Genomic DNA, 13,956 nt, shown 5'->3' with positions numbered 1-13,956 from the left:
CGTCTACTTCATTATTTATAAATAATTTTTTCGAGTGCACCATTATTCTCATTATTTATAAATAATCATTATTTAATGTTCAAGTTTTCCATTATTTATAAATAAAGATTATTTGTTAAATAATGAAATATCTACTTCATTATTTATAAATAATAATTTTGTTTCAATATCCCATTATTTATAAATAATCATTATTTATAAACAATTTTTACAGTTTGCCATTATATACAAATAATCATTATTTATATACAAATAACCATTATTTATTAAATAATGCCATTATTTATTAAATAATGCCATTATTTATTAAATAATGGAAAACTCGCTATAACATGCAAATGTGGGACCGCCCATGATATGAATATTCATGATGCGATTTCCTTTTTCGTGATTTTTCTTCACAAATTTTTGTCCATTTCCTCTTCATAATGACATTTCTTGAAGCAATTTTCTAGGGATATGGTCTGATTGTAATATTCTTCATTTTCTATATAACTTCGTCTTCGTAGAAATATCAAAAAGTGTAATTTTATACGATTTTTCCTACAGTTCACAATCCCCATAGGCGCGCGTGTACGGTAGGGACAACCGGTGAATCGACGGAGTGCTCTTCATCGAAATACTACGTTGGTTGGTCCCCGGAAGTGGCGGGCGGAATTTAGCCCGAATCCTCGATGGAAGTCGATCAAGTGCATATGAGCTGAGAGAGTGAAATATCAGTGTACTTGTACAGGCCCTTCTACTTTTTATAAATATTTCTTGTTGCTTTTTTTGTTAAGTTAATTTTTCCTGGTGTAGAGATAAGTTTCAGTTCTAATAATGCACTTCAAATACATTTTGGAGTGTCTGTTTGAGGCGTTTGGGGCGATTTCACCCTGGCCCCAAAATGCTCGCAACGACAATACGAGGGCATGATGACCCCTAAATTTTTAAAAACTTATTTTTCTATTGAAAATTATCACAAAATTCACCAAAAGTGTGCACGAAAGCCTTCGTATTTCACTTTTAAAACTCCGAAAAGTGCCCAAATGACAAGCTTGGTCGCTTCGCTGTGTCGCTTTCAACTTGAGAACGTTTACGCGTCTGCTCCCCCCCCCCCCCTCCTCCGAAAGAAATTCTGTATACGGCCATGCTCTAAAGAGCCTGGCACATTGATTTATGTATACTTTCATTTTCATTATTTTTATCTCATTATCAACATGGCCTTACGCAGAATTTTTTCCAGGGGGGCCGGGGCCGGAGCATGACGCGCGTAAACTTTCTCAAAAAAATCTTGAAAGCGAGACAGCCACGGGACCAAGCCCAAATGACAAGCTTTGTCGCTTCGCTGTCTCGCTTTCAACTTGAGAACGTTTACACGCGTCTGCCCCCACCCCCCGAAAGAAATTCTGTGAACAGCCATGCTCAAAAGAGCATATGGCACATTGATTTATATGTACTTTTCATTTTCATTATTTTTATCACATTATCATCATGGCCTTACACAGAATTTTTACCGGGGGGGAGGGGGGGGCAGCTAGGACGCGCGTAAAGTTTCTCAAAAAAATCTTGAAAGCGAGACAGCGACGCGACCAAGCTCAAATGACAAGCTTGGTCGCTTCGCTTTCTCAAGATTTTTATGAGAAAGTTTACGCGCGTCCTGCTCCCCCCACCCCCCCCCCCCCCCCGGAAAAAATTCTGCGTAAGGCCATGATGATAATGAGATAAAAATAATGAAAATGAAGTATACATAAATCAATGTGCCAGGCTCTTTAGAGCATGGCCGTATACAGAATTTCTTTCGGAGGAGGGGGGGGGGAAGCAGACGCGTAAACGTTCTCAAGTTGAAAGCGACACAGCGAAGCGACCAAGCTTGTCATTTGGGCACTTTTTGGAGTTTTAAAAGTGAAATACGAAGGCTTTCGTGCACACTTTTGGTGAATTTTGTGATAATTTTCAATAGAAAAATAAGTTTTTAAAAAATTAGGGGTCATCATGCCCCCGTATTGTCGTTGCGAGCATTTTGGGGCCAGGGTGAAATCGCCCCAAACGCCTCAAACAGACACTCCAAAATGTATTTGAAGTGCATTATTAGAACTGAAACTTATTTCTACACCAGGAAAAATTAACTTAACAAAAAAAGCAACAAGAAATATTTATAAAAAGTAGAAGGGCCTGTACAAGTACACTGATATTTCACTCTCTCAGCTCATATGCACTTGATCGACTTCCATCGAGGATTCGGGCTAAATTCCGCCCGCCACTTCCGGGGACCAACCAACGTAGTATTTCGATGAAGAGCACTCCGTCGATTCACCGGTTGTCCCTACCGTACACGCGCGCCTATGGGGATTGTGAACTGTAGGAAAAATCGTATAAAATTACACTTTTTGATATTTCTACGAAGACGAAGTTATATAGAAAATGAAGAATATTACAATCAGACCATATCCCTAGAAAATTGCTTCAAGAAATGTCATTATGAAGAGGAAATGGACAAAAATTTGTGAAGAAAAATCACGAAAAAGGAAATCGCATCATGAATATTCATATCATGGGCGGTCCCACATTTGCATGTTATAGCGAGTTTTCCATTATTTAATAAATAATGGCATTATTTAATAAATAATGCCATTATTTAATAAATAATGGCATTATTTAATAAATAATGGTTATTTGTATATAAATAATGATTATTTGTATATAATGGCAAACTGTAAAAATTGTTTATAAATAATGATTATTTATAAATAATGGGATATTGAAACAAAATTATTATTTATAAATAATGAAGTAGATATTTCATTATTTAACAAATAATCTTTATTTATAAATAATGGAAAACTCGAACATTAAATAATGATTATTTATGAATAATGCGAATAATGGTGCACTCGAAAAAATTATTTATAAATAATGAAGTAGACGTTTTCATTATTTAACAAATAATCATTATTTATAAATAATGGAAAACTCAACAAATTATTTATAAATAATGAAAAACAAATAATCATTATTTATAAATAATGAAAAACAAATAATCATTATTTATAAATAATGAAAAACAAATAATCATTATTTATAAATAATGGAATGTCGAACTATTATTATTTACAAATAATGAAGTATTACTTGGAATTATATATAAATAATTAGAAATGATATTTTATATAATAGTAGTTATTTACAAATAAAATGTAAATTATATATAAATAATAGTTATTATTTAATAAATAATGATTATATAACAAATAATTGTTCTATATAATATTGGTACATTCGGCGCCTCATAGTAATTAGCCAATAAATTCAAGCAAGAAAATTGAGAAATCCTGGTTGATGGGTCCTACTCTTATTTACATAGTTCTACTTGGTTGATTAATAAAGGTTTGAAATTTAATATGTGGATATTATACATGTACAGTGCGTATTAAAAAAAAGTTTACACTTAGAAAAAATCCTGTAAAATTATATATTTGTAATATCCTGAAGATTTTTCCACATTTTAACATTGGTACAGATCCATTTAAGCAAATGACAATATAACTGTCAAAAACTATTTCTGCTTGAGTAAGCACCACTTGCTTTTGAAAAGTTAGTGAAAAATAATTTCTGCAGAACTTTGAAATAGTTATGCCCATAAAAGTAGACCTTAATCATGAAGAACACGTGGAATTTAGCTAGTAAATTAATTTCAAGATATCTTCTACCTTTTTTAACTTGTTTCCTTGCCCAAAACACTTCGAAGAGTGCATTGCGCCCCACCCCACTCCCCCACACATCGAGGCCATCGTGATGATATTTGCTTTACACTGAGCTGTGATTTACATGAAATGGCTTAGGCGTGATTTTCATTTTGTTAATCATTGTCAAGTGTGGGAAAAGTGTGGAGAAACAAGTATTAAATGAAAAATGAAATGTAAACCCACTTTAAATGATAAAAACTTAGTGAAGAAATGCTGAGATGTCTGATATAACCTTTTGTTCAAATTCAGTTATGTCCTCAGATCCAGCTGGCACAAAAAGGGTAAAGGTTGTGCTTACTAAGTGTTGAAATTTCAATTTGGGTGGCAAAATTGTTACAAAATGCTTGAATGTATTCGTTTTTATTTCAATCAACTAAAAGTGCAAGGGAAATGTATGAGAAATGTTTCGCAGGGTAAGTTTAAATTTCGCCCTTTCCCCATGACACAGCGTGAAAACGAGCATTTCTGCGCAAACAGATTTCTGCGAGCTATACAAAAATGGACAGTGCTCACTCAAGTGTAACATCCTGTCAAAACTTTTACTTTCATTGGATAGATGAGACCCAAACCCACGTTTATATGTGAAAAAATACCCACATGTTGTATATTTTTTGATTCCCAGGGCTTTTTCAAAGTGTAAACTTTTTTTGGATACGCACTGTATAGATTCTAGATAAAGAAATTTAGTTCTTAAACTGGTATTTTTATGTAGCCTTTGGTGACACAAAATTTCTTACATATTACTTTTGTTCACCAGTCAGTGCCGTAGAATCACTGGTGAGCACTAGTAAAAAATAAACGAATGACTTGGGCCTAAATCCTAATCATATCTGTAAATATTGCACTTGAGTATTTTAATTGTATCCCCGAACAGAGTTCGGAGGATACTATGGATTTGGCCTCATCGCGCCGCGTCCGCCGCCGCTGAGATTTCATTTTGAGCGCTCTATCAGCTGCATTTCTTTTCCGATCATCTTCAAATTTGGCATGAAGGTAGAGTATGGTATAGCGAAGCCGCCTATTTATTTTGGTCTGGGTGGAGACATCGTTGCCATGGTAACAAGAGTTTTTGTGGAAAAAGCAGAGATGTCCTTGTGAGCGCTCTACCAACTGCATTTCTTCTCCAATCATCTTTGAATGTGGCATGAAGGTCCATTAAGGTAAAGCTTAGCCGCCTATTGATTTTGGTGTGGGCGGAGACATCATTGCCATGGTAACAAGAGTTTTTGTGGAAATAGCATAGATTTCCTTGTGAGTGCTCTACTGGCTGCATTTCTTCTCCAATTATCTTCAAATTTGTCATGAAGGTCCATTATGGTAAAGCAAAGCCGCCTAATGATTTGGAGTGGGTGGAGACATGGTTGCCATGGTAACCATATTTTTGTGGAAAAAATTTGGTAAAACCTGTAACTTCTGCTTTTTTTCCAGTTTGTCATAACAGTTGGCACACAGAAGCAATATTAAAAGGTGAAGCGAATTTTTGGTGGGGGGTCTTAGGGTTAGGTTTACAAAATATATCCAGATTACTCTATACTGTAATTGTATTCCCCAACAGGTGATACTGGACAATACTTTAGGTTCTGCAGAGTCACGCTACTATGTCATATTATTGTCATCAAATTTGGTACCCACAGGCAAAATGTGGGCAGGGTCATTGTCGCCATGATAATTGTATTTATTTGTCAAATTTCTGTGTGAGCTCTATATATCGCAATGACGGATGATGCGGTGGGTTCGGGGGATACATGTGCTCGGCCGCGCGACCCGCCGAGCATCTCTAGTTGTTTTGTGGCCAAGTACTAGGGTAATTACTACTCAGTTTAACCCTACTTTGTCAATTATCTGTTTTGGGCCATTCCCTATTGTCTACTCTTATGCAACCAGTTTGTGTAATAATAAGAATTTGATATAACTTGGAAATTTAATTGGTAAATGAGCTCTTATTTACCAGCCCTCTTGAGTATTCTTATAGTAATAATTAAAATACAAGTATTTCCCTAACTCCCTAGTTAGAAAATTAATATTGTTGCATCATCTACTCAGGAAACTCACAAGCAACTAGAGGAACTACAAGCTGAGCTAGACCTGATTAAGCTTGAATCGACAGATCCTAACAAAAAAGGAAATTCCCTCTTTGCCGAGGTAGGTAATTTTACCAATGTTTCTTATTATAATGCCATTATATTATAATCAGTGCCTTCATCCCTTTGCCGTGACCTTAGTTGTACAGCGCGTACTTAGCTTGTTGTACTCAATCAAATGGGAGGCTGAATGTCAAATATTCGTACCGTTGCACATGTACCGTCCTAAATGCACTGTTGCACGGTCAGGCACAAGTTGACTTCACTATAAAAATAAGGATTCAATGTATTGCACTAAGTAAATGCAGGTTGTTGATGTTGATTGGTTTTTAACAGCACTCTCATTCAAAATACTATAAGATACTATATGTATAGGGATTTAAATAAGGTGCTATATGTGTAGGGATTTGTGGCTATATGCGCATTGCTGCTGCAGATCAGATGCCCGTTTGAGGGATTTTTCCCTATTGCTTTCAATAATTCTTTCTTATTTTAAAAAATTCACAAATGAAAATTTTTAATTACTGTTCATATTTTCGCCAACTTCCAAGGCATTGAACAACACGAATAGCGGATATTTTTAATCTTATTCGTACAATGGTGTGTCTTTTCACATTGGGTGAAAGAAAGAGACACTATTCAACGAGGCATAGGCGTACATCTTTCTTCCACCTCGAACCATCGCGCTCATGCCCATTTGCTATTTGTACAATATGTAATAATTCTGTTATATCAACATGCAGAGCTCTACCCTGCAATGCAAGCTACAATGTAGCACAGCGTAGTAGCGCATCAATATCCTGAAGCCCTGGCCTACACCATAGGGCTCTCTTGCATCCCAATACTTTCAGAATGAGCTATTGAGTTAATAATCAAGGAGATATCAAGGGAAATGTGAGCTCGTCAAGTTCGATTGTCTTTGGTATCTACAGAACATAGACATGTATGTGCAGACTATAGACAAAGAATTAACGAAAGAGTGCTAATGAGAATCTTTTTTAGGATTCATGTGTGTAATCAAGTATTCAAGGACTGTTGAAGATTCTTTTCACACTTGGCTTCCTTTAACAAGACTGAATATGTAAATTGTATTTCATTAGCTTCATATGTATGATGATAATGATTATCACAATAATAAACATAAATTTATATAGTGCTGCATGGAACATATCCAGCTGCCCTGGCTGAAGCTCTTCTTACCTAATTCCATGAATCTCTTTCTTACCGAAGAGATTTTAATTTAGTTGTCAAAATATGTAGCAATGGAGAACTTATGTTAATTTGCTGTGTATTCCATAGTTATGGGGCAGCGAGGATAAATGCATGGTTCCCAAGTATGAGAAATAACTATGTATTTGTTGTTTTTTATTGTTTTTTTTTATAATAGGTTGAAGACAGACGTCAGGCTATTGAGAAGAAGATGATTAGTCTTCAGTTACATCATGATGCACTCCAGAAACAACTCAACCACAAGAAACAACAGGTCCATGGTTTGAAGGTAGTCAAGTCATAGGGATTTTTTTCCTGGTATTAATCATCCCAATAAAGATCAAATATTTTTCAAGGTAGAAGTTCAAACTTCTCATTTATTCAGGCTTCAGTAAGAACGGAAATATAATCCTTAGCTCGAAGTTAAATTTTTTTTCAAGTGACATATGGAATTCTTAGAATACAAATGAAAATGACGAAATATAAAAAAAGATTCTTGTTATCACTGATAGAATGCTTGCTGTCATGAAATTGGATCCAAGGGGAAAATGGCTGGCCATACATAGGCCTACAGTACGTTGGCTTATGCTGGCTAAAACGACTGGGTGTTACTGCCCATTAAAAAAACTATTTGATTTGTCAACTTCAAACTTTGTCCTAGTATACAAAGGAGTGATAATAATTAGTTTTGGGAGCCACAAGGTCAAAGGTCACAGAGGTCTTTGAAATTTTAAAAATATCTTGTTCTAGCAATCACTAGAACATTTGAGGGTTGAACTTCTAACTTGGGTCATGTGCATGCATACTTGAGTGACGATGATCAGTTTAGATTTTGGGGTTACAAAGTTTAAAAATTTTAGAAGTTGCAATGTGAGTGTAAAATGTATTTAATATTTTCTTGACATGGCAATTGCGGATGCATACATTTTTAGTACATAGTCGAGAATCCATCTAGTCTTGTGTTAACTACATCATTTAAAATATTTCAATTCTATATCATTATTTTTTTTTAATTTAGCATTAAACATTCGAGAGATTGAAGCATGACTTGAAGAAGACAAAATGGAGTCCATGGAACCTCCAACATGATTAATATAAATGAGACAATTTCAAATTGCTTGGAATCAATACCTCTAGAAATGAAAGGGTTTTTTGAATCTGCAGTGAAGCAAGGGAGCGTATCAGTTTGCTTCCTCGTGCATTAATTCAACCTAAAATTTGCATTTGTTTTAATTTCTTGTCATAATTCTGATGTCCTTGTAGTACCAAATTGCTGGACTGCTGCAGATGGACAGAGGTAGAGTGGCTGCTGAACAGGTGGAGCGATTAGAACAAATGCTTAGTCAGAGCAGAGGAGAGGTACAAACACTCACCCATAAACTACAAACTCTACAGAATCAACAGGTATGGAATAGCATTTACAGAAGAAAGGGACTGGTGGGGTGTGTAGGTGGTACATTTTGTGAGAGTAGCAGTGGAGATATAATCTAAAAATTATACCGAATTAAGGGAGGTTGTGGAGTAGTGCTTAGTTAATTTTGTGTCAATTTTATTGTGTTTGTGATTGGTTCACTTTGCATCATGTAACCAAACAGACCAATGCTATAGTAAGTAAACGGGTACTAGAGATGATGTTTGTTTGCTTGCTTGTTTTTTTCAGAGAGAAGAGAGCTTGAAAGTTTGAATTGAGAAATATGAATATTTAGCTCCCAAATGACCATTTAATAAGGGCCCACTCCTTTATTTTTGTACTTACAATTGATCCCACATTTACTTATATCGGCAGATGTTATATATTGCAGCAGACCAATAGCTTATGATTATTAATTCACTTCTATTTTCCATATCATTATTTAATTGATAGATATGAGATCATATTATGATTAGGACTTTAGGCCTATAAATTAAAGATTACCCCTTCTCTTCTTTTCAGATTCCTGAATTTTCAGCAAATGAAGTTGAAGGGACTGGAGTGAACATGAATCTAGATGGTTTGAAGAGGTTCTATCAAAGTAAATTGGAACTAGCCAAGTATGTAAAAGTTAATCTGATATTTATATCAATTTGTTAAAGACTTATATATGCTCTGCAGAGAGCTGAAGACACTAATTGTCATAATTAACGTGGCTTTAGTGTGGTCACTGTTGGAGGGCCTAGAGAAATTAATATTTTTGCCCGGTACCCATTCCTTACACTGGATGTGGAAAATAATACCATGTCTGGATATAAAAAAAATATTATGGGGCCATGTCTGTAATTTGAACCCATGACCTTATAACCAAACAATGGTGGTGTATTCTAGGTTTGCTATTAGCCATGATGTCATGACTTGGTAATCTATTTTATTCTTCTGTTTAGTCATTACTATCATCATTATCATCATCTTCGGTGTTTAAAATCTATTTTTCCCAATCTGTTGTGATGGGACAAATTTTTTTGATAACTATTCACCATATCCTCCTGTCAAGTTGGTCAATGTTGGAAATGCTATTTTATAAGATATACATTTTTTGTTACATATCTATTCGGTTTAAAACATAGATACATGATACAAAGGTCCAAGGACCATTCATTTTGCTATAATGTTTATGATGTTGAATCATTATAGAAAAGAGAAAGAGCAGTTGGAGAGAGAACTTCAAACAGAGCGGACAAAGCGCATGTCTTTGGAGTATCAATTGATTGAATGCCAGAGGGCACTGTATGGAACAGAGAGAGAGGTCCAACGAATCAAGGCAGCCAATGTTAAGATCACTCTTAAGATGGATGATCTCAAATCCAAGCTGGCTGAGAATGGTAAATATAGACTTTTATTTTATCACAGTAATATATAATAATTCTTATTTACCCAGGATAGCCACTTCAGCTATGAGCTGCTCTTCTAGCTGGCCCTGCACAACATAATATGTAATTATTACCCATCTCCAATCAAATTAATTGAGTGCCTGACAAGAAGGTAGAAGGTCCCATTCTTAAACTTAACCAAGGTCAAGTTTGAATTTTTAAGCTAATATTGAAAGTGTAAGTTACTATTTCCAATCCTTCTACTTCATTCCCTGTCAGAATTTTTCATGTATTTGGTTCACGTAAGTTATACTCAGAACTTTGAAATGTTGCCCCCAAATTATGTTTGCTGATTGATGCAGAAATGTTCAGAAATTGCAAAAAATATTTCTTCTCCTTCATTTGTCGACCGGTTTTTGCATGGTTCAAATCCAAATTGTGCATTTATTGAATAATTTTATCAAGTGATTTATAATTATTGAACAATAAAAACAATAATATTCATGTATATTTTTTAATGTCTCAAGGTATTGTTGTAGACAAGGAGGTGAAAGGTGGTTACACTGAAAAGATTCCAATTCCTGAGAAATTTAAAAAGAAATCCAAAGAGTCAACTGAGGAGAAAACTACTACTGAGCTTCTAGGTAAAGATATGGATCCACTTTTTTAAATGCATTTTTTGCAGTTCAACATGTTAATTAATGTTGTTATGAAATTAATTACAGTCAACTACTAAAATCGAAATCCAAACTTGCTGTTCAAATAGATGCAGCAGCATTTCAATGGGATACACCCATCATCATCAAGTGATAGAATGAGACTATACTGAGTCTTAGAGATGTCTGTGAGACTCATTGATGGAAAAATAACTGATTGATTAGTCCTAACTACAAGAATGATGAAATCTATGTCTCACCAGAAGCCTTTTCTCACCTCTGGCCTTACAGGCATCTCCAAAACTTTGCATATTGTAATTCTACTACCTGATCAAAATGTCACAACCTCGGTTTTCTCAATATATTTGGATTATTGATTAATCTATTGCTATGATTGGAACTACAGTGTAATGAATCGCTGACATTCTTGTTATCTCTGTTGGGTAATTTTTGTTTTGATATGAAATTACACATTATAACAAGCCTTCAAATTAATTATAATTGATACTCAAAAATTACTTATAGATACATTATTTTGTCTTTATTTTTAAATATTCATTTGATGAATTGCATGCTGGCTATGTTACTTAAACTGATGTATAAATCTACTGAATTAATGTTCGGTTGACATGTCTCTAAATTGAAGAAATAATAATTTATAAAATTGAACTCTGAATTTTATCTTCATTAACAGGTCGTACCTCTGAGCCATCATTGGAAAAAAGCCCACAATCAACAAAAACTTCATTAGTAGAAGATAGAGAGCCACTTACAGAGCAAAAACCTAACGTATCCTCAGCAAACGGTTGTCCGAGGAAGGATGGCGGATCCAAAAAGAAGTGTGTATCCATCATGGAGGATGTTACCGTTGTGGATGATGAAGGTAGCCAGACCAAACGTAGTGTGACAGAAGACGAAGAGATGGTGGAATTAAAGAAGAAACAGAAAAGGGAAGTGGGGATGAAGGACAATGGTGAGGGTTCATCGAGGGGGAAAAGAGGTGGTAGGGTGGTGAAGAATGTACCTGTTGTACATGTCACAGGTGAAAAGAATGAGTGTAAGCAACAGTGATGTGGACTATCATTACTACAGATTCTCTGTAGGTTTGATCTATTGTACTTCAGAGACAATGAGAAATAATACTCTAGTTTCAAATATACGCCAGTCATTTAACTTGACTGAAATCTTCACCAAATATATGACCCCCCCCCCCTTTATCCGATACAAAATATGACTAAAATGAGAAACATTGTCATGTCAGATTGCCCAAAAGTACTGAAACCTGATTTGATATGATCTTTGTACATTTGTTCAACTATATTTCATAGCTGTATGGAACGTATGAAAGATAATAAAGATGAGACATCATATCAAAATTAGACAGGATTTGGTGGTGCAACTAAGAGACTTGGTTAATGATTGGATCAATGGTAACTAGTGAATTAAGTGATGGTTATTTATCTAGTACAGGATTTTCTGGGTTTCTACACTATTTCACAGTTCATAGGTTGGTTGCTATTTCTTTGCTAAATGCTTGCATTACCAAAGTGACACAATCTTCTGAATCTTTCCACTCTCATTCTGTAATTTTGCTTGGGGCCATTGCCCCTTGCAGTATATGATCATGGCTGTACACAGTAATTTTCATCATAGACCAATCTATATAATAATACCGTAAGGCGACCCTCTGCGAAGCCGTCTGCTCCTCAATAGGAATTATGTGGTATAAAAACGTGATTTGCATTTCCCACAAAGTCTTTTTCCTCACTTTACCCCAGAGATGGTCTTTTAATGCATCGCAGCAAGTTGTCTGCTCACACAAACGGAATGCTCTTTATGAATTTGTCTAAGTTTCAAGAAATTGACCGTATTTTTTATGCCCCAACGCCAGAGATAAGAGATACAAGGAAAGAAAGGACATAAAGAGAAGAAAGGAAAAACAGAAGAAGAGAGGGGAAAGGGAATTAAGATCATCTTAAAGTACTAATGAATTAATGAATAGGGGGAAATTAATCAAAATAATGACAAATTGGAATAGGAAAGGGTGGCAGGAAGGTGAAAGACAGAAGGAAGGAAAGTGAGGTTATGGAATAAATTGATCAATTATTCTTCAAATTAACTCAATTCACAAGGCATATTTCTATTCCTTTTCTTAATTTTCTCTTTGAGAATGCCCTGATGAAAAAAAAATAGTTCTGATAGTAGAAAAAATCCTCTGTCTGAGTGATTTCAGCACTCAACCAAGAAATGGCAAATAATTATGATACAGGTAGAGGAATTTTCCACGGGCTCTGCTAGTACATATAAGAATGTCAAGAATACATATACATACAAGAAAGAGAGCAAAGCAACAGCACTAACTTTGAAAGCATTTTGTGTGTTGTTAGATTGAAACTGAAGGACTTGTTTTATCTGACAAGTCATGTTTTATCCAACAGTTACCATATTAACAGTGCTTCTCAGTCGATCAAAATCAAGGAAAGTTGTCTGATCTGACAACTTGTCGGACAAAAATGTTACTGAAGCGCTCCCTTGGTGCACACTTCCTATGTTAATATTGTTGAAAACATGCTATATATTCTTAACATTTTTTAAAGGGGTGTCCACCCCCCCCCCCTGCCCCCTGTTGTGTACTACCACTAGAATGATCCTTAGGAAAAGCCATTGCATTGCATTTATCTCACATAATGATATTTTCTTATGAAGTTCCATGAATGTATTGAAATATATTAACAAATACCAGTTACCCTGGTATGTTTCTATTCTGGCAAAATAAGTTTGGTTCTCATAGATCTAATTATATCATGATATGAGTAGAACTTCAAGGTATCTATGTATTTAAGATCTCGACTGGGCTCATGTGGATTTGTGGATAACTGATACTTGATCATCAAACTGTGTTTTTATATCATGCTTTTTATTATAATGGTTACAGATGTAGTTTTCAAGTTTTATTTGGACCAGCAAGTAGGTTGCCACATATATTTTCAAATAGTAGTCTTTCAAGGTATATGTCAAAAATACATTTTTCTTTCATTACAAGAAATTGAAAATTTCCTTTGACTCATAGTAAAAAATAATAATTTATTCAAACAAAGAATGGTAATCATACGAAGTGTACACCCTTACTTTTTTTAAAACTTGTTTTTCATCATGTCAATGGGTTTGCCCTCCCAAATTTTTTTCTGCTAATTATTATATTGAAAATCTTTGTGTTGTACAATGTACAGTGTATAAATCCTTTCAATTAAAATCCCAGTAAATATATATATATATATATATCTATTTTTTTTTTTACTGTACTTTGCAATTATGTAATTATACTTATTTTCCTAACACTGATGACTGAATGATAAGCCATAATGCAATTCTTCATTCAAGTCAGTCAAAGAGGTAACTATCAGTTCCAACCAGTTGCATCAACACTTATAATCTTGTTTGGTAGTGGGAGAGTTGGTACTTTGGATATGTAACTACTTTTCAACTAGAATGAAAAACATG

The 13,956-nt window shown here is 34.7% G+C and overlaps 1 protein-coding gene across 1 annotated transcript in view; it reads left to right on the top strand.

The window, feature by feature from the left end:
* The window catches only part of LOC129257050 (protein Spindly-A-like), a 29,018-nt gene extending 15,295 nt beyond the window's left edge, over positions 1-13,723 (top strand). The window contains exons 6-12 of the mRNA XM_054895278.2: positions 5,769-5,867; positions 7,194-7,304; positions 8,279-8,419; positions 8,949-9,046; positions 9,624-9,811; positions 10,327-10,443; positions 11,150-13,723. Of these exons, the coding sequence (XP_054751253.2) occupies positions 5,769-5,867; positions 7,194-7,304; positions 8,279-8,419; positions 8,949-9,046; positions 9,624-9,811; positions 10,327-10,443; positions 11,150-11,526 (1,131 nt within the window). The 3' untranslated portion in view covers positions 11,527-13,723. The remainder of the gene's footprint in view (positions 1-5,768; positions 5,868-7,193; positions 7,305-8,278; positions 8,420-8,948; positions 9,047-9,623; positions 9,812-10,326; positions 10,444-11,149) is intronic.
* Positions 13,724-13,956: the final 233 nt, after the last annotated feature.

Source organism: Lytechinus pictus, chromosome 3, assembly GCF_037042905.1.
Source record: "Lytechinus pictus isolate F3 Inbred chromosome 3, Lp3.0, whole genome shotgun sequence".
NCBI lineage: Eukaryota > Metazoa > Echinodermata > Echinoidea > Temnopleuroida > Toxopneustidae > Lytechinus > Lytechinus pictus.
This window is presented reverse-complemented; position numbering and strand designations above follow the sequence as displayed.